The sequence below is a fragment of the Nelusetta ayraudi genome, unplaced genomic scaffold, assembly GCF_046127955.1.
Source record: "Nelusetta ayraudi isolate G7.1 ecotype Tasmania unplaced genomic scaffold, CSIRO-AGI_Nayr_v1 ptg000063l, whole genome shotgun sequence".
NCBI lineage: Eukaryota > Metazoa > Chordata > Actinopteri > Tetraodontiformes > Monacanthidae > Nelusetta > Nelusetta ayraudi.
In genome coordinates this window covers 1,507,807-1,530,552 of record NW_027466113.1, presented here as the reverse complement: position 1 = coordinate 1,530,552, position 22,746 = coordinate 1,507,807, and the positions used below count along the sequence as shown (strand labels likewise).

The window sequence follows — 22,746 nt, the reverse complement described above, 5'->3', positions numbered from 1 at the left end:
CAAAGGTGAGAAAGTGTCGATGACCTGCGCTGCAACCTACCAGCAGGGGGCAATCAACGTGTTCTGACCTCTGCCAAGATCACCGACTGCGGTTAACTTTTTGCCAGCAGTTTGTCGCCAGACGACACAACAAAGGCCCATAAGATTTCAGTGGGAGATATTACAGAGCCCGACTGCCTTCATGATTCTTCCCGTCACCAAACGCAGCCGACTACGTTTCCTCCCTGCCACCGTGCGGGAACGGATGCGTCGGAATCTCTGAACGCTGGCTGTGTTTCCGGTTCCAGAAGTGTGCTCCATCGAGATCAGGTGCACAAAAGTGAAAGGAATTCACACGTACAGTCCTCCCAAACTGAGCTCGCGAAAAACACGTCCGATCAAGTTGCAAAGCCTTCATCGGACAGCGCAGGCCGGCAGTTCGGCTCGTCACCTCCGCAGAACAGCAAGCAGCGCGCCGTCTGTGAGTGCGGAGTGAGAAGCGCCGCAGTGATAATCAGAAAACCGCAGCGCTTGCAGCCGACGGTCCAGTAAATGTGTGAATTTAAGCAGGTTTACCCGTCGCACATTAAACAAACAGAGGCAGCAGCACTCGTGTCTCCCATGGGCGGCTCGTCTCCACTGAACAGGGCCCACCAAGGACTCATTAGAACATTAAAGATCTGCTCGTAGTTCAGCTCTCAGATGTGAACCATTAGCCTGTTTCGGGGGGGGGGGGGTGCAACGCAGTAGGCTGAAATCTGGCAAGACAAAAATCCCACTGATGGGTGTTAATTGTACCTCCCAATAATAATAATAATGATAATAATAATGATGATAATGAATGTGTAATATGTGTAATATTTTCCCATCTGGCAATTTATGTTGTTAAAAATCACAATCACCAATTTGTTGTTCATTCCAGTTCAAATAAAGAAAAGTATTTATTATTCCTCCAGGTGTTGACACCAGAATGAGCGTGACAAAATCGTCTTCCTCCTTGCACAGACGACAGATAAAAGTTATTCCATTCTTGGAATCCGATGGGAATCCGTTCTGATCCACCTTGACAGCCGCACCCACTTCCTGCAGCGGCTGGCGAGACACACGGAGGCGGGGCTGGAGTTTTGGTCCTGAACTTTTCTCCCCTGTGTTATCTGCCACGCACGTCAAAAAAAAAAAAAAAAAAATGAAAAAAAAAAAATAAATAAATAAAGGCGCACAGTCCCGTCGTTAGAACTGATCCACCGGAGCAACAGCCTGATTTATATTTTCCACGTGCTCCTGCAGGGACAGATATGGTGTGTAGATATAGACACAGCCAACAAATGTATGCAGATTATGCAGAGTAGGTTTGTCAGGTTTGTTTTGAAACCATTTACATAAAAATGGTCCTTTATGCTCGCACATGAGTCAAGCCGCAGTGAAAAGTTCTGTTGCTGAGGTTGACTCAGTGTCACACCATTACCTAAATGAACAGAATATCATAATTGACGCTTGTTTAAGGGTCCAGTGTGTAAAATTTGGCTTGCTTTATGATTTTTATATTGGTAAAAGCTGAATATACTGCCAATAAAATACATGACTAAAAGTCTACACTCGCAGACTATTAAAAGTAATTTGGTTTCTCGCCCTCAGAATGGTTCTCATACATAGGAGAATATATATAAAATCTGTTTTTGCACATTCTAGCTGTGGACTGACATCACACATAATCATCACCTCCCAGCCGAATTCACCTGCAACACGTGCTGTGACTAATGACTTGCACGTGTTGCACCTTGCATCCGTTCCTCCTGATGGCAGTAACAGAACGACACACTCGCGAGTGGAAGTTTACTTTTCATGCACTCTCACTTGTCACAATCCGGCCTCACGATGTCAGATAGAGGATGACTTGTAAACATAAAGCGCCAAACTTTTTTTTTTTTTTGGCTGTGATAGTAGTAATGTATACATTTCTTTGTCATGTTATATGTATTGCAAGTGCTTAAGCAAAAAAAAAAAGAATAAGGCGTTGGAATGGTGAAAAAGTTGGAAAAGTGAAGAAAAGAAAAATGATCATGGTTAAAATATTTTGATCGGGGGAAAAATATAATCAGCTGTTTAAATATTTTTGATAGAGTTGTCTTTTATCATAAGATGGAAACCAGATGGATTTGGCCCGACTCCCAGTTATTTCTGAACTATCAGGTTGCTGAGGAAAATATTGGCAGGTCACTGAAAAACAAACTGATAATAATGACGGCAGAAATCCAATTTTTCTTTATGTCTTTGAATGAAACCGGCGCAGCGATACGTACCAGGATGTGAACCAGCAGCAGGTCCTTTGGGCTCCCGCACTTGTTGCGAAGAAGGTTTTCCATGCAGAGTTCGGTCGGATCAGGTGTGAAACCGCAGCAGTACCTGTCCAGCCGGTCGTGGACCTTCGCCAGCGAGGAAAGACACAAAAATTGAGTTCCTTTGCGACGGACGAAGCTCGAGCTAACAAATAATCACCATTTGTTTTGATTTTAATGGTGTAAATAAATGCCAGATTGGCCGAGCGCCACTAGCGCTCCAATCCGGTTCTGGCATTCGGGAAATCGCAGCGTTTATGGAAATGTCTCAAAACATTATGCAGCCAAAACAAAGATTTGCCTTTTTTTTTATTTAGACTCATGCAAAAAAATTCTGCTTCTGGCTGCCACGGTCAGAAGCAGATGACAGATTACCATATGAAGCGATAAGTAGGGAGGAACAGAATGAACCAGTTCTCCGTGTTTATTTTTGGTCTGACGCGAAAGCTTTGGGTCCATTCTGGTATTTAAAAGAGTGGCCGAGCTGCGATCGTGAAGCCTTGGCCACTTGCCGAGCGTGGCCAAGAATATGGAATAACCAGTTAGCATTTGTGATACCTCAGGACATGCCTGTGGTTTGGGGTACTTTCCATCCATCCTGCAAGACATCTGCTCAGCAGATCTTTAAAGGGATAGTTCAACATTTTGGCATATTTGCCTATTGACATAACTCATATGAGTAGGTACATCCCCTTTAGTTATTACTGGTTGTTGTTTTTGTTTGTTGGGAAGAAGCCGACAACTGCTCATGGTTGACAAACTTGATGGATAGATAGATAGATAGATAGATAGATAGATAGATAGATAGATAGATAGATGGATAGATAGATGGATAGATATATAGATAGATAGATAGATAGATACTTCATTGATCTCCAGGAGAAATTTGCAACTATAGTGGATCGTAATGATAATGTCTAACTGAGACCCAGAACTTTATTTGTATGAGCCGAAAACTATGTAAGCAACTGCAGTGCTGTCTGTGGTGGTACTGTGTCACTCCGCCCTGTGGTTTACTCGAGAAAGTGGTTTGGAGTATTTGGTTCATGTGTAGTAGTTACATAATCACATAGAGTATTATCATTTCATAGCGTGGTCAGGTCCCAACTTTTCCATTTTGGAGCAGTTGGACTGAGTTGAGGATTCCTGCACTGTTCAAATCTCAAAGCAACATGCACTGACAATTAAAGGGGATGTACCAACTCACATGACCATAGGGAGCACGGATCTAGGACAAATTTGTCAAAATGTTGAACTATCCCTTTAAGACTGCAGATGTTCCAGCCTGGTAGCCTCCTAGGACAACTGTGTTCCTTTCCCTCTCAATCAAGCGCAGCCACTTCTATTTACATATTTACAACAAAAAGCCACCCGGTAATACTTAACATGCAGAGATGAGAGATGACCACCACCACAGCACATAAACCCTACATTCCACAGTGATGAGAGGCTCACGGACATTGCAGGGCGGGACAGGGGTGGGGCGGAAACCATCTCAAGTTTTATATTTTTTACGGCGGCAACAGTGAGAACAAAAAGAATCCGTCAACATGTTTTGTTATTCATTTTAGATCGATGCAAGACTATTTGAAGATTTAAAAATTGCACTTTTCAAACCAATATACCTCCTCAAACAAGCAATGCGCAAGCAAATGAATTAACCAAGAAGAAAAATACTTGTTTCTCATATAAATCCTTAACGCACCTTCTGTCAAAAGTCTGTCAGGACTTTTCTGCTGCTGACGAAGTGAAGTGCAGCCTTGAGTCATGATTTCTAAAACAGCACAACAGAGAGCAATGAATCGCTCGGCATGAATTTATTCATCAGAACCTTCACTTTGTACTGGCTCTAAATAGTTAATGTGGCTGAAAATTTTTGATCTGGTCAACTTACTTTTTGTCTCTTAGTGACACTTTGAACGGAGATTGCAAGACCAGCTTTTAATATGCGCCACCTTTGAACGGTTTAAAATCAAAATATTTATTTTTTCAAATAATGAAGTGTTTGCTGATTATTTAATAACAAACAAATTCCTAAATTTCACCAATAAATGGCAGGATGTTTCACCGTGGTCACTGCTGTGCTGCCTGAACGTAAAGGCACAGCAACGTCCGCACTGCTTCTAGGAATTGTGAGGCATGCTGGGTAAAGAATAGGAGGAGGCTCTTGCCGCGTGACACATCCTCCGGTGTGAAAGTGCAACGCCGACTCGCGCACACACACACACACACATGCGGGAAGAGTGAGGCAACCTTGAGATGCACCCTGAGGGTTTCGCCGGCCGAGTGCTTTGCGTGTTTACTTTCTCCTTCTGTAAACATGTCGGGTGTGTGTGTGTGTTTTGCGAGCAACAAAAGCAGAGCGAGTGGGGGGGGGGGAGTAATCAGGTGACCCCCAGCTGGCCAATCAGAGGAGAGAGGCTGGAGAAGGTGCTCGGGGGGGCTCTTCAGCGACGCAGCCTCGCTCTTTCCTCACGCTAGTGCGGGATTTCAGAGGGCTTCTCACCCTCCTGCCGCATCCCACACTGAAGTGCAGCGAGTGTGTAGTCGGGTCCAGAGGCCTTGCGGAGACCGAGCCAATATTGACTGAGGCTGCGGCACGAGAGCACTCCGTTGTCAACGCCAAGTCAAGAGGAGCAAAAACGTGAATGCAAATGCTGTCTATATGGACGCTTGCGTCCATCCGTCTCTCAGTGTCGTCTCTATCGAACTGCCAGCGTTAACGCGGACAAGTACATTAATATTCAGGGGATTTGACTTTCTGACCCCTGATTTTACAAATTTAAAGATCTCTCCACACATCAGCTTGCTTTCTTTCTTTTTTTTTTAAAAAATGATTTCACAACCGAAGGGCGAGGGAGGGAATTGTGAATGACACGAGGCGCCTACGGCTGCCCAGATTCCAGGGGAATAAAGAGAATGTGATAGCTGTAACTCCTCGCTGGCTCTGACTGAATAAAGAGCTCTGCAAGAATGAGATCCTGTCGATTGACCTCCGCTCGCTCGCTTTATTGACTTTTTGCACTGTGACAATGTGGCCAGCTATCTTCATGCATGCCGCCTGCATACCTCTATTAACGCCACAATCCCAAAACTGACAATTAAATATAACGTAGTGTCATCAGCGTAGCAGCATTTCCCGTGGAAAACGAATGAGGCCGTTTTGCTCCGCCCTGCCTTGGATACGAAGGTGGCAGCTGCCACTTTCTTTGGCTGTGACCTCACCTTTGAACCCACGGCAGTCATGGCGAGCGAGCTCGGCCTTCGGGTCCGTTTTTCTCCCGGCCCTCCGACAGGAAGTGCACTGTGGCAGCCTAAAGCAACAAAGCTTTGATTCTGGAAAAACCTGCACTCAAACTGTACTTAGTCTCACCTCCCACACCTCCCCTCGGGTGTCCTCTACTGCCATTGTGTGTGTGTGTGTGTCTGTGTGTGTGTGTGTCTGCAGGTGTGTCCTTCACGCTGCTCCTCCTGTGCTTCTGGTGTTTGGTTCCGGCTATCAGAGCCCAGGGAGGTGTTAGGGGGAACCGGCAGGAACAAGTGTTCAGAGGCGCCCTCATCGGCTCTCAGCAGATCAATAGGAGGCTATTAGAGCCTGGCCCTGTTACAGGGATTGACTTTTGGCAAAGAGAGCTGCCTCATGGGTTATTCATATTCGATACCACCCCTCTCCTCCCCCTTTCACGCACGCACAGTAGATGGGTTTTACATACACCTGAGGTGTACGTGTGTGGACGGAGAGGAGCAGCGGACACTTCAGGAGCGTGCTGCTCGGCCTCGGCAGCGTGAGTGTGGGCTGAACTCCCGCTGAGGAGGTGAAATGGGGAAATAATAGTGCGCAGTGGAGCTGGGAGGCAAGGCCACCGGCTCAACACGAAAGCACAGATGTGACCGGTAGCTGAGAAAACTAAATACATGATTTAAAGCACTAGTTCTAAACACAGCTGACCTGAACTCTTTGTCACGAGCTAATTAGCTGATGCAGCTTCAGTGCTGACTGTATCAAGCATCCCTTTAAAGACACGCCCAAAACACCAAGAAGCTAGTGTGAACTGTGCTACTTAAGGTTAGCTTGGATGCTACCACGAGGGTATTTTTTTTTAACAGAATTACATTTTACAGCGTTTCACTGCATTGGGACACACACCCGACATTTCAAAGGAATGGAAAGCAATCAATACGCCATGACAAAAAAAAAAAAAATGTAAACACAAAACAAGAGAAATGTTCTCAGCTGACTCATCAGTCAGTTGTTTGATCGTGCTGCTCGGTTGTGTAACACTAATCAGCTCTTGGTTCGGCTCGTCGTGTTGCAGCACAGCCTCGCGGGAAATCAGGGAGCTTTGAACGGGCCAGTGTTGCAAACAGGCATTAGCATTAGCATTAGCATTAGCAGAATAAGGTGCTCAATATCAATTGACTGTCTAATCTTTCTAATCTCAGTGTCCCGCTGAGATTAAATGTTACCTACTGGATGTGATTAGCTCTATTTATTTGTTTATCTACTGACAGAGGGAATGTCATGCCGTCTGATTTCTCATGTTGCTATTCACTCATCTAAAAAAGACAACAACTCCTGTGGGGCCAATTACTTTCTAACGGCTTTATCTCAGAATCACACTGCATTATTACGACATTACAAGAAAACATGCTTATTGTTCTCCCTTCATGACTAAATCATTGATGGTTTTCTTTCTTTCAATAACACAAACAATTAAGTTTTTTTTTTTTTACAGATTTGAAAATGAAAAAAAAAACTTCAATTCACTTTATTCTGAAAACAAGAAAAACAAATACATTTAATTCAAAATCAATGAAATCAATGGAAAGTCCCGAAGGCACAACGCATTTACATTTACTTAGATATTACTCTCACCTCAAAAGAGGAACATGGCTTATCCATAAAATTTCATCTTTTTCACAAAGTTTCGACTTTATTCACAAAATTTCAACTTAAAACTCGAAGTGAAGTCCTTGGTTGCCCTGACCGCCCACTACTAATATTTTTTGTCTCGAAAACTGAATTTGTATTTTTGCATTTGTTTGTATTTAGCCTTTCCACCCACCAGTTGCACTCGAGTCGACCATGTTTCACTTTTCCAGCATGTACTGTACACAGTCTGGTAATCCACTAAATGAAGCCATGCTGCTTCTGCTTACACCAGCTCTTATTGCTTTATACAAAGGTACAGGGCCATCTGATATTGGCACAGAGCGATCCCCCACTGACTCACAGGCGATTATTTCCAAAATCACCAGGCATCATCGCTGATGTCATTCACCGCTCCTCCTGATAAATTTAAAATCCTTTCATGAAGTTCATTGCTGCCAGCCCGGAACTGATAACGGAGAAGCGCTGACGGTGAGCCCGCAGGTGAATGAACGTGCTGACATGGCACCGCAGGGTCTAACAAACACAACGTTCAGCGCTTTCAATCATGTCAGGATGGTGAATAATTCAGTGCAGATTCTGCGTTTATAGGGAGAGATAATTTCCGTCCCGAGCTCCATTAAAGCAGCGGGAAACTTCATACTGACTTCAGGCTGAACTCGGCTGAAACGCTCTTCTCTCTGGATAATCACAGCGGCGTTCCCAGCGCTGTAAATAGGATTATAGCGTGTGCAGCTCTGAGTGTGCACTCCACCGTGCGCAGACGATTGCCTCTCTCCCGCTGTTTGTAGTGGCTGCTCTAAAAAATGCACTTCCCCGCATGCGAATGCCACCTTTTAATCATTCTGTAAGTCGAGAAAAATAGGGAGCCACGCCATAATAATAGGAACGCATAACACAGACTGCCAATTTGCCATATGCGGCCTGGAGGTATGACGTGATGTACACCATATTCTCACATTTGTGGTTTGCTGCTGACGAGCTGCTGATTCACTTGTTTTCCTCTTTCCAGAATGAATTGAGTTTCGCAATTACTGGGCATGTCCTGACTGTGTTGGAACACAAGGTGACTTATTACAATTTACGTGCCATTCAATTTTTACAGAATCGTTGCACTGACGAGTTGCCTTCTGACACAGACTAACCTCAGATGTTTTTTCTATTGCGTTGCCCTCGAATGAGCTGTCGACTGGGCTACCGAGACGGCCGATAACTGAGATAAAGCGGCTAAGATCATCATCGTCATTAAAGTCAGCAACATCGTCATCATCATCAGTCGGAGCGATTGAATAGCTTTCTTTGATTGAGTGTGAATCCACCAACCCAGACAAAATGCCAGCAGTTTTTAGAGAATCTTACATTTCCACAATTTTAAGGAGACTAGTGCTGGAATTTCTCAGTTTTACTCACTGGTTGTAATCATTAGAAAAAATATTCTTCTTTCTCATGCTCGGTAAATCATTGACAAACAAAGCTTCCGGATGCTTCCCATGGCTTACCAAACATTGCTGTGAATGATGTTCTATATTTCCTTCTTCCCCTGTGTCTCTATCTTCTTATCACATTGTACTGCATAGCATTGTGGTTGACTGTTTAACGAAAGATACCGACACTTGGAAAACAACGACGTTGGCTTCTATTGGCACGGGGCAAGAAAACTAAACAGTGGTGGACAATGTGGACTGGTCCATGGATGTGTTTTCCAAAAACACCTCAACATTACTTCAACCCTGAATCAGTAGGAGAGCCGCTCTGCCAACTGATCCAGTTCCTGTTCCAGTGACTCGGTTGGTTCGAGTCACTGGTGGCAGCAGCCTTTTTCTGAGGCCATTTTGTCAGTGCAGGCACGTTTTTGAACAAATACTGCGTCAAACTGCGATGAAAAAGGGGAGACCGGCGGGACGAGTGCCAGTTTTGGGATTAACAAATGACTTTGGTGGAGACAGAGGACAGAGCTGTGACAGCGCACCTCTCTGCCTCTTTAAGGATTAATTAACCATTGTGTGTTTTTTCCCCTCTGAAGTTTGGGTATTAAAATGTGCCTTTATCTTCTACATTCTTTTAATCAGTGCTGAGCGAGGTGCTGCTTTAAGGTCATCTGACTTCCCCAGAATGAAGGGGTATCGTGGTTGGTGGGCTTTTCCTCAGGACTATATGTTCGAAGATGAACAGAACACAAGTACATTGCAGCAGCCACTTTTGCCCAACTGGCCTGTGGCTGAGTCTGATGTTTGCGATCCTTAGTGTGAACAGAGCTGAACGGACCAACAGCGAAAGAGGTTGAAACCCCCCCCCCCCCGAACACAGCGAGTCAAATCCTCTTTGTGTGAACCTTGGAAGTAAGCACTTGGAGAGTGTTCAACGCGAAAAGGCCAGGCGAGCTTTTTCCACCTGTGCAACGTGGCTCCAAATACACTTGACGCACTGAAAGGGATGTAGCTTCTTATTGAGATGGGATGTGCAATTTACACATCATCACACTGCCACTTGCGTTCAAAACATTTATTATTCTAAACAACTGTCACCCAGACAGACAGGTGGACACGACCTGCACACCAGGCCAGGACAGCCAGTTGTCACTCGGCTTGTCACAACAATTGAACTGCGCTAATCCCACGTTGTAGGTGATAATCTGTTTCTATCGCCTGTCATAACAGATGAAATGCTTGCAGCCCCCGAGGTTCCCGGATGACCGCTAGTCTTTATTTTTACTGGCTCGACCTAAGATGAGATGAGATCGACCTCCCAGATTTCACAGTTTTGGGAGTCTACTTCCTTTCCAAAGTTGCTACAATAGAATTCATACAGAAAATCAGTGGAAGTTCTGTCAAGAGCTGTGTAAAAACACATTTATATGGGACAGATTCGCAACAGAATGAAGATTGAGAATGAGGCTCGGAATCGTGCTCTAAAGGGATCGTGTACGTTTGGAAGGCAAAGACCTTCATCAGCTCCAGACTCTACATGACAGACCATTTTCTCTATGATTTTTCGAGGGTAACTGTCTTTATTCCAACATCGTTGAGTCATCCACACGTACATTTTCTTATTATCTCTGGGTGACAGGGGCTATCTATATCTATCTATCTATCTATCTATCTATCTATCTATCTATCTATCTATCTCTACTGGGGTGAAGGTGTGATACATCCTGGTAAAGTGGGCAGTTTTATCGTAGCTTCAGAATCACACCTACAACGGCCACTAGCCCAATGTGCAGGTCTTTGGACGGTAGGAGAAAGACGGAGTGTCCGTAGAGAACCCAGGCAGACACCTACATGCAGACGTACAAGCTCCAGACACAAAGCCCCCCCCCCCTTTACACATTTGTTCATCACATCACATCACTGCCCCTTTTGTAAACATCGTTTGATAAACAACGCTGCTGTTTGGTTACATTTGCAATTAATGCCCCGCTCACATAGGTGTACATGCTGCACTGATGCTCCTCTTTTCTATGCACAGTTCTCTCCAAGGAAAAAGGGAAACATTTTTACTGAGAGGGAGGATTTACACTAACGGCTCTGTGCTTCTTGTAAAGAGGTCAGGTGGAGCCTTATTCACTTAAAGATGGTCTTTTATCACAGCCTTAATTTACATTTGATGGCCCTGCCAGCAAGGACATCTGGTGTGTCCGTGTGTGTGTGTGTGTGTGTGTGTGTGACATAAAAGAAGAAGAGAGACAAGAAATGTTTCTTTTTTTCATTTTCTGTATCCTTCTAAAAGCAGCTGTTTAGAACCGTATGTTTTGTATGCTTTGATGGAGAATCCAAGACATGTACATGGATCTTTATCTCCTGCCTCTGGGAAATCCAATGACGTGTCTACTCTGAACTTGTTGAAAAGCGTATCATTTTTATACTTTGCAATTCATTTGCTCAACAACTTTCATATTATTATTATTATTATTATTATTATTATTATTATTATTATTATTATTATTATTGTTATTATTATTATTATTGTTATTATTATTATTATTATCATTATTATTATTATTAAATATTATCACATCTTAATCTTAAATAGTCTTTCAGTTCATGGTCTGGGACAAAGTGTGATACTATCTTCAGATAATATATTTATTAATAGATAGAGATGACAATCTCATCACTCACCTAAGCCGGTGGATAATAGCCATATTTGTCAAAATTACATTTTCGCAAAATAAATACTGGAATATCTAGTTTTGCAAATATAAATGAGAAAAGCTATGCAAAATGTTTTGGGTTTTTTTTAGGATTTTTTATATAGAGACAAATAAATGCAAAAGAAGACAACAAAACATCAGTCAACAATATCTAAAAAGAGCACACATGGGATTTAGCAAAAAAGTTTCTTTTTTTTTTGTTGCACTTACCAAGTCTACTGCTTGACCCGTTCCAGGTGTCAAAGAGGTTTAAGCTTCCTGTCGTTATCTCATTAAAATGGCTGCATCATTACGTACCTGACTGCATAATTTTGGACTGCGACTGCGACTGCACACACTCTTAATGCACCTCCGCCGCTGCTCCTCTCTGCCCATGCATAGTTTCGTTGTGTTTTTCATTATCGGTGTGACTCAATTTCATTAACATCTCAAGCGCCACTTTAGCAACTGGCACACAATCCTGTGCATATGGCAGCCATGTGCATTTGCAAGCATTTGAATAAATTACGTTAACAAAAAAAAAAAAAAAAAAAACAGTGCCACGCAAGAGATGCTGTGGCACAGACGTCGCCGTTTCCCAATGTCGTGCTTTTTCTGTCGAATATGAAAACAAGTGCTGGGAATATTGACCTTTCATGCACTTCTACTTGGGAGTTTGTGCTGTAGTGAGAGAAAGCAGGCGGCGGGAAAGCGAAAGACTTTCCCCCAGTGAGTCCCCCTTCTATCTGACGCTGACAGCAGAACTGGCATTTCACAAGGTGTCAAGGACGTGCCAGGTGGTCACCATCAGCTGTTGCAATGTACACGCCGAAAACCAGACGTCCAGGACAGCGGCCCATTTATTTCAGTAGAGTTGAGCTAGCGCTTAAGGCCGAAAAAAAAAGGTCTTTGGTTTCTGGGGTTTACTTGTGAGTGCAGTTGTGTCACTTCCCATCGTGCCTCTGCAACTCAGAATGTATCACATTTTTGTTTTTTGTTTTGTAGAGAGATTAGAAGTCTGCAATTTAAAAATGGACAATACAAAGATTTGGTAAGAACTATGATTTTGGTCAGAGGCTTCTTGTCGGCCGTTTTACAGACGTTTATTTTTGAATTGCGGTCTATGGGGAAAAAGCTTTTCTGGGGCCGCACGGGATTTTGGCTGCAGTACCTCAAGCGGCCACTAGAAAAACTCGCTGCACGGCCATGTTTGCAGTACAGAGTACTTCAGTTACCAGGGTTTTGCCAGTAAACATTTGTAAGCAACGATGTGGCAATATTGGGATTTAGGTTAGGCTTTTTTAGGCCCCCTCAGAGCTTACATAGAAACTATTATTCATTCACGCCTCATTAATACTGATGCAGTATTAATTTGTACGAAGTACAAATACTTTGTGACTGCAACTTTTTTTGTACACAAATATCTGTACTCTCTTCTTACATTGGAAAAACATGTTTGTTACTTTTAAAGCATACGACAGATACAACTTTGGATAAAAATAACCAAGTTGCTATCATTCTAGTTGCTTGAAGTGGAGCTATTTGAACTACGCTGTTGTGTAGTCCAATATGAAAGTAGATGATATCTTACCGAGTAACTCAGCTTTGGGGTCACTGTTCACTACGTTTTCAGCATAAAGAAAAATAAACATGCTGAAAATAACATCACTTATTGGTATTAAAAGTATCCAAAGCTTTACTCAAGTACAGAATGTCAATACTTTCGCCATCTCTGAGTAAAATACACGTGTTTCTGGTTTGCGTTCATCTGTGTGTTTCGGGACTCATGTGTGAGACAAAAGCTACAAGGTGAAAGGATCTTATTACCTGCAACAGGAAGTCAAAGAGCGCCAGCCTCCCCCACTCCGAGTGCTGAATCCCCACACACGGCGCCGTCTTCAGGTCGGCATCAGCTCCACAGTGGACCTTCAGCAGCTCCTGGTACTGCAGCCAGCTGAGCGGCACCGAGTTCTGGTCGTTGTCCTTATTGGCCAGGTGCTGAATGTCCGGATCCCACCACACAGCGGGCCTGGGGGTGCCGCTGATGTACCGATAGGGCAGAATCTCATTTTTAAAGGCGCGCAGCACGGCGGGGAGGCTCCTGTTGAGCCCCAGCACCCTGTCCAGGTGAAAGGCAAACACTTCAAACCAGTCCTCGGTGCGTTTGATCAGCGAGCAGCGTCCCTGCAGGCAGCGCTCGCTGTGAGTGTCGTCCCGCTGGCGGTCGGGTCCGTGCTGGGATGAAGAGCTCTTTAATGGTGGCTGCACAAAAGAGAAACGGACCATTTGATCACATCCAACATTTTAGTGCCTCGATTAACAGCAATGAGCATGTCGTGTGTTACCAAACCAAAACGTTATTCTAAAACAAGGCCACATGAGAGATCTGGTTTAAATGGTTAGTTCACCTCAAACTAATAAATCACCCAGTAATTTCCCACCCCTTTGTGGACTGAGGCTCTGGTGCTGTTTATTGGAAAGCAACAGAATTGTTCTGGAGTTTCATGAATGAGAAAATATCCATGGTAATTGTTTTTAAAGAAGAAGAAAAACATATCTTTTAATATTTTGGTGGCAGCCAAGAGCGAGGAAGTGCGTCAATGCTATGCTTTGCAGCCACAATATAGTGGTGCGCTCTTCTGTGAAGTCAGTCCAGATCGAAAACAAAACCAAGCCCCCCAGTCACCTGCTTCGCTCCGCGGGGCTCCAGCGCCACCTGCAGAACCTGGCCGTGCGCCGGCACCTTGACCTTGCTGACCACCTCGGCGCCGGCGAGCAGCGCCATCTTCTCAAGGTCGTCCTCGCTGAGCCAGGGAAGCGGCCGCAGGTGCGAGCCGACCCGGATGGGCCTGCGGTCGCCCTCTGGGAAGTCCTGCACCGCCGGGTTCAGACACGGTCCGCTCTGCGAAGCTTCGTCCAGTTTGGGCAAGTCCTTCCTGGGGCCCAGCGGCCCAGTGGTCTCCCTGGTTCTGGAAGGTTGATGGGGAGACGGTGGTGGATCCCTGGAGGCCTCTTCAACAGCCTGATGTTCCCTGCTGGCTTTGCTCGACCTCTTCGGCTGCTGACTCTGTTTCTTCTCAGCCTTGTGACGCCCGTCCAGTTTCCGGGTGTTCCCACGTCCATGTCTTGACTCTTGCCCTGCGTGCTGCTCTGCTCCTTGGCTCCTTGCTGGATGACAACTCTTCGCAGCAGTGCTGCGGTTACTGGGTGTAATTCTAGGTTCTGGCCCTTTGTTCTTGGATCGCTGATGTCTGCTGAGACGTTGCCGCTCGGCGCCGTTCGTCTCCTTCCTCTTAGCAGCCAAGCCTTGGCCTTTGTGTTCCACCCTGTACGGGTCTGCACGGACCCTGAAAGGTTTAGGAGCCGCTTCTCTCCAGGAGCTTGAGGCCCCTCGTCGGATATCAGAGTGCGCCTGCCGGAGGGCGGCGTTCGGAGGGGGCGGCTCCGCGATCCCCAGCCGGGGTCCCGGGAACCGGCCAGCGGAGCTGAGGGCCCGGGACGGACGTCGGTCGCCGTCACCAGGCGGCGAAGGAAGGGGGAGGGTCAGCGTCATCACGCAGAGGGTGAGGAAGAGGAGGGAGGCGGGGCAGAGGAGGAGGAGCAGCCATTTCTGGCCGCAGCAGGTTTTGGACCGCAACTGCCAGGCCTGCAAGATGTAAAGAATAAAAGAAACATAAAGAAAAGTTGCAGGGAAACCCCAAAAAAAACATGATTATTAACAAAAAATATAACATGTTGGAGCACTGGGAATCCCGAGGCTGCACTGAAACCTTGTGGGAAGGAGCTCCCGAGTCGAAACTCCTCGCAGAGAAATGAGGGAGAAAACTGGACCGCGCACCGCCGTGCACCGTGCCGGGGTTCCGGAGGCCGCGAGAGCGCGAGAGCGCGAGAGCGCGAGAGCGCTGCCTGACCTTTGAGCGTTTTAATGGAAATGTGAGGAAAAGCGGAGCAGCAACGGAGAGGAAGCACAGCTCAAACGCGCACAACTGCGCAGCGGGAAGCTCGCGTCGGCTCCGCTGCTCTGCATTTCCAGCGGCTCTCAGCACAGTCGGACTCAGCCAGCTGAGACAAACACGATTGTGCCGCGTCCATAATTCAGGGGCTGACGTCCGGGCGCGACAACGAGCACGCTGTGAGGGATAAAGCCACATTTTACACACTCCGCCGTCGCCGCGTCGTCGCCGAAAGGCCTTTCTCAAAGGCAAATCTGGTCGAGGGAACTTCAGGCAACGGCTCCGTATTTAAAGTGGATTCAGCTTGCAGTGAAACATCAGGCACCTCCTTCATTTAATGCCTCAAACCAAATGAATACAATTGCAGTTTTACAAAGGTGAAACCTGTTAGTGCTGGAATGTGCCACTATGACATCTGACCTCTGCAGTCACAGTGGCCGAGACTCACACACACACACACACACACACACACACACACACACACACACACACACACACACACACTCACACAGTATTGTTCAAATGTTGGGGTCACTGACTCGCATTAAACTGCACTATAACCAGTTTTATAAAATAATCTATTGAAATGCTCTGAGAATTTCGCTAGCGGACAAAAATCAGTCAGTACGTGCTGAACACATTATGGGATGGCTTTGAGAGTTGTTGCCTTCAATGTCGAATTGAATATGACAATAGAGAATGAATGTCAAGTGTGCAATATGCCGCCATTATTACAGAAGTTGAATGCATCATAATCACTTGGTTATGTTGTGCTAAACCATATAAGAGTAAACAAAGCATGGTGGTTTATATTTTAGGCTCTTTAAAGCAGCCAACCTTTAGTGTTTTGCACACTTGGAATTCTCTAAATCACTTTCAATTAGACAGTGCGAATGGTTTTCATTAAACGCGACAATGTACCCGTAGTGTACGAGAGAAAATCATGGACCAAAATGACTTCTGCCCATGTTCACCTGCGCTGAACCTTGCGCAGTTTGTGCCATTTTCACAGTTTTGCCTTTAATGTCCAATTCCGGTGTATTGGCCTGCCAACAAAGCTGAGGATGAGCAGCTGCCGTTTTCATTTCTCACCAGCCTGACCCAGATACCCGCCTCCTCGTCGCTCTCCTTTCTCCCACACTGAGGTGAACTCTGAGTGCAGGAATGCTGCGCACCCATGAGACGTCCTCCCCGTTTTAAGAGCTGTTAACAACATTCCCAGATCTCTCCACCTGAAAGGATCCCATTATTCTTCCACCTCACTGGAATGTCCTGGTCCTGTTTAACCCTGAGAGAGCCGAACGCATCCTAACACTCTTGAGTTTTGTTTTTTTGTTGGGTTTTTTTTTTCCCCCCACAGAAGTTCCCCAGAGAGGCTCTCAGTGAGAATCACTTGAGAATCCCTCAATGAGGAGCGCCTCGGTGCTGATAATATTGAATCTGTAGCATCTCGCAGACAAAGACAACACACTGAATACTAATCAGTCCACAGGAGCTCAGAGCTCTGGAAGTGGTCCGACGCCATCGAATTATTACCGCAATGGCACTTGGCGCGGAGCTAAGTCACGCTGTATAAATGCAATCATTGCAAAGGGGACCGGCCACGCTGACCCCGGAATGACATCTATGTATTTTACGCCGCTGGGTGGGATTTCACAGCAGATCTGCCCCAGATCTGACACGTGGAGTGCATTTAAAACCGCAGTGAAACAAAAGAGCGGAAACTGGACCTGAAGATGCAAACGTTCTAAATGAAGGAACGATGAAATGCTGTCCTGTCACTGGATGCGAGAGCTTAAAAAAAAAAACTGCTGCGTATGACTGGTGATATTTATAGATTGAAATTTTATTTTTAGGTAATGATTGAAGGATGGATTAAAATGTGAAAATGTGAAGAGAGGTAAGAATGAAGAACGTAGGAAAGTAAAGTTCTTCACGTTGAAGTTGAGTGCACACACACACACACACACACACATTTGTAAAAGCAAGAATAAAGTGGCGGTAAACACCAGTGTGAAAATAATGTTGAAATGTGTTTATTTCAGTATTGGCATTTTCATACTTTTATTCTTTGAGGATTGAATTTACCCAGGGGTGAGCCGGTTCTGAAGGCAAACTGGTTCCAACCTTGTCTTGGCAAGGTGCACCAGATATCATGGCATGCAGAGCATATTGTGAAATCCTGACGTATGCTTGTTAACACAAAAGCAAGACCCCAAGTCAGTGATTATTAAATGTGAACTAAACACCCTCACAGGTGTTTAAACCACCGGCCGGCCTCTGCTTCCATCCTGCATCTCCCTCCATAATTTGTTTGGGCCGAGCGTCGCTAATTAGCGTCCACACATGTGCGGCTCAGCGTGGCTTAGCGTGAACGTGTCAACACGGCGGATTACCGTTTAAAGCCCCGTTGCTTTCGACACCTCGACACCACAGCAAACAAACGGGCGGTCTCAGCCAAGGGCAAAGGTCAAGGCAGGGGAGACAGAGGCACAGCTGGAGACAAACACAATAAACGCTTCGCGCACCGAGGTCAGTTGTGCCGCTTTTGTGAGGATGATGCTGTCACAGACTCTGACCAGGTACAAAAAAAGACACAGAAAACAGAAAAAGAGCTTTAAAACCACGTTTGTGTTGACACGTAAAAATGAGGTCTTCCACAGTGCGACGGTGTGAACACATTTCTGTCGTCAACGACTAAAAGACACACAAGACTCACAGAAAAATATCAAAAAATGCCCTTAGGTTCTACGGTGTTAAATCTTTTCATCTGATTTCCAAACCCTGATGGACAAGCTGAAGATTTCACGCTGTGGTTCTCTCTTCAAGGTTACTTTCCTCCTGACAGACTAATTGTGTGTGCGGTCTCACCACTCTGTCTGGCTCCGCTGCTCTGACGGCGCTGCTCCGACGACAGCCAGCAGCTAAGACAAATCCTGCAAAGCATAAAAATATGCACACAACACACGTGCACACGCATCTGCCCCTCCCCCGCCCCCAACGCCTCTTCTCCACCCAAACGACCTCATGCCTGCTTTGACAGCCCAGGTGTCTTCTGGTCTCCTCCTCAAGTCCCCTCCCCATCCAGCTGAGAGCTGCAGGGGAGACGTGCAGCAGTGGGTCGAGACACGCTGCAGGTGCTGAAGTCAGACGGCGGGCCGTAGGCAGAGGGGAGGAGTTATAGGTGCTTGGAAAAACTCGATCATTAAACTGTCTCGCCGAGGAACCTTTTCCCAGGCGGAACTTCAGTGGAAGCTGCGTTCACACACTCGAGGTCTCAGTGTGCAATTCAGATGAGTTGCCCGAATCAGAAATGAATTCACCAACCATCTGGTATTTAAGCTGTTGTTAAAAGCTTCAATTCATACACGGAGAGTGCATCATCAACAGAGTAGACTCTTCAAAACACAACATAATATTTTCTGTTGTAGCATTATAGGTAAGATTTAGATATTATCATATAAGAACGTATTATACAAAACGATAAAGTATCGATAGGCGGCTTTAAGCTCTTTGGTTGCGCATTTATAGCAGCTATCCTGAACACTTCAGTCGTTGAGCTGCGTTTGCCTTTCTATGGTCTCCATCCAGCTACACCAACTACTATATTTATAAATAAAAATGTTCTCTTTTTGGGTTCCATTGTCTGTAAACTCTAGAGATCGTGGTGTCTGAAAATCACAGTAGTCAAACACCAGCAACACCGACAACCACGCAACCAACCTATTCTGCTGCTCACTGTGAACTTCTGCGAGCCATCTTTCAACACCTCAACGAGTTTCAGTCCATTGAGTTTCTGCCATGGGATTTACTGAGTGTGGACCGATAATATCTGGGACATTAGAAAGTATGTAGGCCGCCATGCAAATGAGCAGACAGAAGGTCCTCTGAGAGCTTCTGTTACAAACCAGTGTCTAAATGAGCTGGTAGTCAAGATTACCGTAATAGAAGCATCAAAGCTGGAATTACCATTGAAGTTTATGAGGTCAGAGGGTCTCTGTCTGGGCTAACTTCAATTATTCGCGAGCGCACACGAAGCCAGGACACGCACACTCACACTCACACTCTCAACCGCTGATGCACGGACACACAAAGCATCTCTGCAAATGGATCAAAGGAGATCCACAGACTTGGAGAATAATCGGTTCACACAGTCTGGCTTAATTCAATCTGTGAGACACTGTAGTCCCTGGAGAGAAGGACATCATCAGCGTATTAATGGGCATCTTCCTCGAGCTAATGGGGGTGCTGTAGCATGGAGGACAGTGCCAGGCCGTGTTGTGTGTGACATGGAGTAAGAGATGTCGAGAATCCTGCATGTTAGTCCGTGTATAATAAACCAATATCTGCAGATAAAACCAACTTTATCTGTGCTCATCTCTTCCGGTCTCAGCATCACTTTGTCTGAAAGACACAAAGGTGTTCATTTTTGTGATGTCTGCTGCTATTTCTAGCACAGACGTAATACAAAACTTCCAGCTTACATGCCAAGCCTCAAATCTGGGTATCCAAATTATATAATCGCCCGTTATCCGTTTTTTCCATTGCCCAATTGAGCGCAAAATTGGGCATCGTAAAAACAACCAATGAACAAATGATAACCGAATTCAGGTTACACAGCACTTACCAATCCGGAGCACACCCGACAAATGAATGTAAACTATTTGGCTTATCTGTTGTAAGCCTGTCGATTTTTGACACTGTAGAACATTGCACATTGTGAGGCTGTGTTTTTCATACGTGCAGTGACGATTCCTGAAAATGTCACTGCCTTGCACACTTGGGCCAAACAATTTTCTTTTCCTTACCCCTTAGTGGCTCATTTGCAGCTTTTGAGGCAGCTAGTTACCCACTCCATCTGCAGTTAAAAGTTTGTACAACAAGCACCAGGCTCCTACAAATAATTCAAAGATTTTGAAAGCCACACTGTTCGCACGGACTCAGAATTTGCAGTCGAACTGGAGGTAGATCTGTTGAAACAGTCCACACAACTCCGATGATAAATTGCAGATCAATCGAATCCGCCTTCCGCTTATAGCTCCCACTTCTTCCCTGAAGTCCTCATCTATCTCCTCCTGAATATGTCTGCCAGCAGCTCTGCACTTCTGGCTGGACCACAGACCGGCATGGGAAAGGCAGAGCCCAACGCATATAGTAGGAATCAAAAGTACTAGCATTCTAACATTTGCTGATAGCCAGGAGTTGAAATATTGCAAAGCTGACATCAGAATGCTAATCATTTCCCTCCTACCTTTATTTAACCATGTAAGTCCTGTTGGAACTGAGAGCTCACTCTTTGACCTGGCCAAGAGGTCAGCAGCACATCATAAACAACCAAAAATGATTGGAATTAGTGCTTCCAAGTGAACCCTAGTTCAGTTCCCTGTAGGTGTGAATGCAATCTGACCCAAATATAGGAATGGAACCGGACCAATAGGCACTGCTGGATGAGGAAGTCATCTTCTCCTGCCGTACTCTCTCACTCTCATTGTAAGAACGAAAAGGTTTTGGAATATTTATGAAAATGAAAATGAAAAGCAACAATCCCAGCAGGACCAGTAGGACCAGTACAGATGGGCTGCTCTGTGACTGTGCGGTAAAGTGCAATGCGACTGCTTGCAGAACCCAAATGGAAGAAAAGTAAAAGCAACATATTGCATGGAGACATTGAACATGGGACATTAATAAGCACTGAGTTTAACCAGCGGAAGAGTCTGCATTAATTTGTGATGTGTGTGAATTGGCTGGTGTGTCTGTGGAGCTGGAGTTCCCTCTAACTGAGGCTGGCTCAGAAAAGCTCACCACAATTGGAGCCGCTCGGTGCTCGGTACCAGTGATTAAACTCCTCCTTTAAACTTGTCCAGCTATTTGAAGAAAGAGAGAGAGAAAAAAAAAACCTTTCCCTGAGAACAATAAGACTGGGGCTACTGGCCAGATTAAGACGTGTTAAGAGATGATAGAGACCAACAGAGCACAAAATGGAATTTTAGTCAAGTGTACCACAGTAACGCTAAAGAGAAAATCTCTTGAAGAATTTTGTTAAAATAGCGGTTAGAAAAATATGTTTTACTTTTCAAGTTTTGTTCCCACATATTGTACGACTGAACAACACTGAAGTGACATGCTCAGTCAAACACAATCAAACATTAATGTATGTAGAGGGAAGGTTTCTTATCGTGTATTCAAAACCCACACTCACAGAATTGATTATGTCCTAGTTTATGGTTCTACATTTCAGATGCGGCAGCAGTTTTATTTGATTTTATTACTGTTGTTCAGCGTTTTAAGCACCTTTCAATTTTGAGACGTGTTTTTCTCTTTAGCTCGTTTTTTTTTTTTTTAACTTGGCTCCACACAAGAATCCCTATGTGCCAAGGCTGTTTGTTTGTGCAAAAATCTTGAATCTATTTTTTGTTCTCAAACAAAAGATCATTATTGAATCTTAGACTGAATAATGAGGATAAAGCCGACAGAGGCAGACAACTACCAGGCAGATTCAAAGAAAAAAGAAATGGAGCCACACTGTGCGTGCGTGCGTGTGCACGTGTGTGCACGTGTGTGCACGTGTGTGCGTGCGTGAGCGTGCCTGTGTGGCCTTTAGCTGTCAGAGCTTGCCTGTCAGCCGAGAGCGAACCATAATGGAAGCAGTCAGGTCGCCTCTTTCCCTCCATCGTTCACGCAGTGATACAGTCGGGAGCGCCGCTTCCAAGGAAGATAAAAGACATGCAAAAGCCGCGCAACAAAAGCAAACTGATGTCGGGAGGTGTAGATCGTATTCAGCGAGTGCCGCGCGTTCCTCCCCCTGCTCGAGTCCGGGGGATGACGACAACACATGAAAGATGTGAAATAACGGAGGGGAGCTTTCCAGGGAGATCGCTGCTGGAAACCCTTTAGTGTTTCCGCGCGGGCGATTTCAAACGCACTTCAGCCATAGGAAGAGAAGACAAGAGTTAAAGATCTTGTCTTATTAATACTGCAACGTGTTTTCTGGGCGACGCGGAGCGGACTGAAATATTTGCATCAAAGGGCGAGAACGAATTTAAAGGGAAAACTTCTGGAGATGGCAGCTTAGAAAGATGTGAGGAGCATGAGCTCTTGATGCAGCTCTGGTGATGTTCTCTCTTGCAAGTCATCAATCATTGGGACATTTGTGTCTTGACATTTGATTTAATTATCTTTAATTACAGTATTAGCAAGTGGGTGGACAGCGTTACAAAGCAGCCTGATATCAAGTGGACAGATAGTAGAAACCTATTTGGCGTGTACACCAGAGAGAGTCTAGCAAAGACAACATTCTTATGAGTGCTTTCTGGTCTAAATCCTTCTGAATGAATGGGTATGGTGATGCATTACAGGCATTATGGCATAGCACAGCCTGTCAAGGGTCCATGTAACTGTGTGTCATTTTCTAACTATGAGGTTGGATCAACAGTTGTGGAGGAAAACTTAATTAGGGTA

General features: G+C 45.2%; 1 protein-coding gene across 1 annotated transcript in view; it reads right to left on the bottom strand.

Annotated features, from left to right (window-relative positions):
• gask1a (golgi associated kinase 1A) overlaps positions 1-22,746 on the bottom strand; it is a 37,131-nt gene that overhangs the window by 4,313 nt on the left and 10,072 nt on the right. The window contains exons 2-4 of the mRNA XM_076040691.1: positions 14,022-14,981; positions 13,163-13,597; positions 2,280-2,402 (exon numbers count right to left, since the gene is read on the bottom strand). Coding sequence (XP_075896806.1) covers positions 2,280-2,402; positions 13,163-13,597; positions 14,022-14,981 — 1,518 coding nt within the window. The remainder of the gene's footprint in view (positions 1-2,279; positions 2,403-13,162; positions 13,598-14,021; positions 14,982-22,746) is intronic.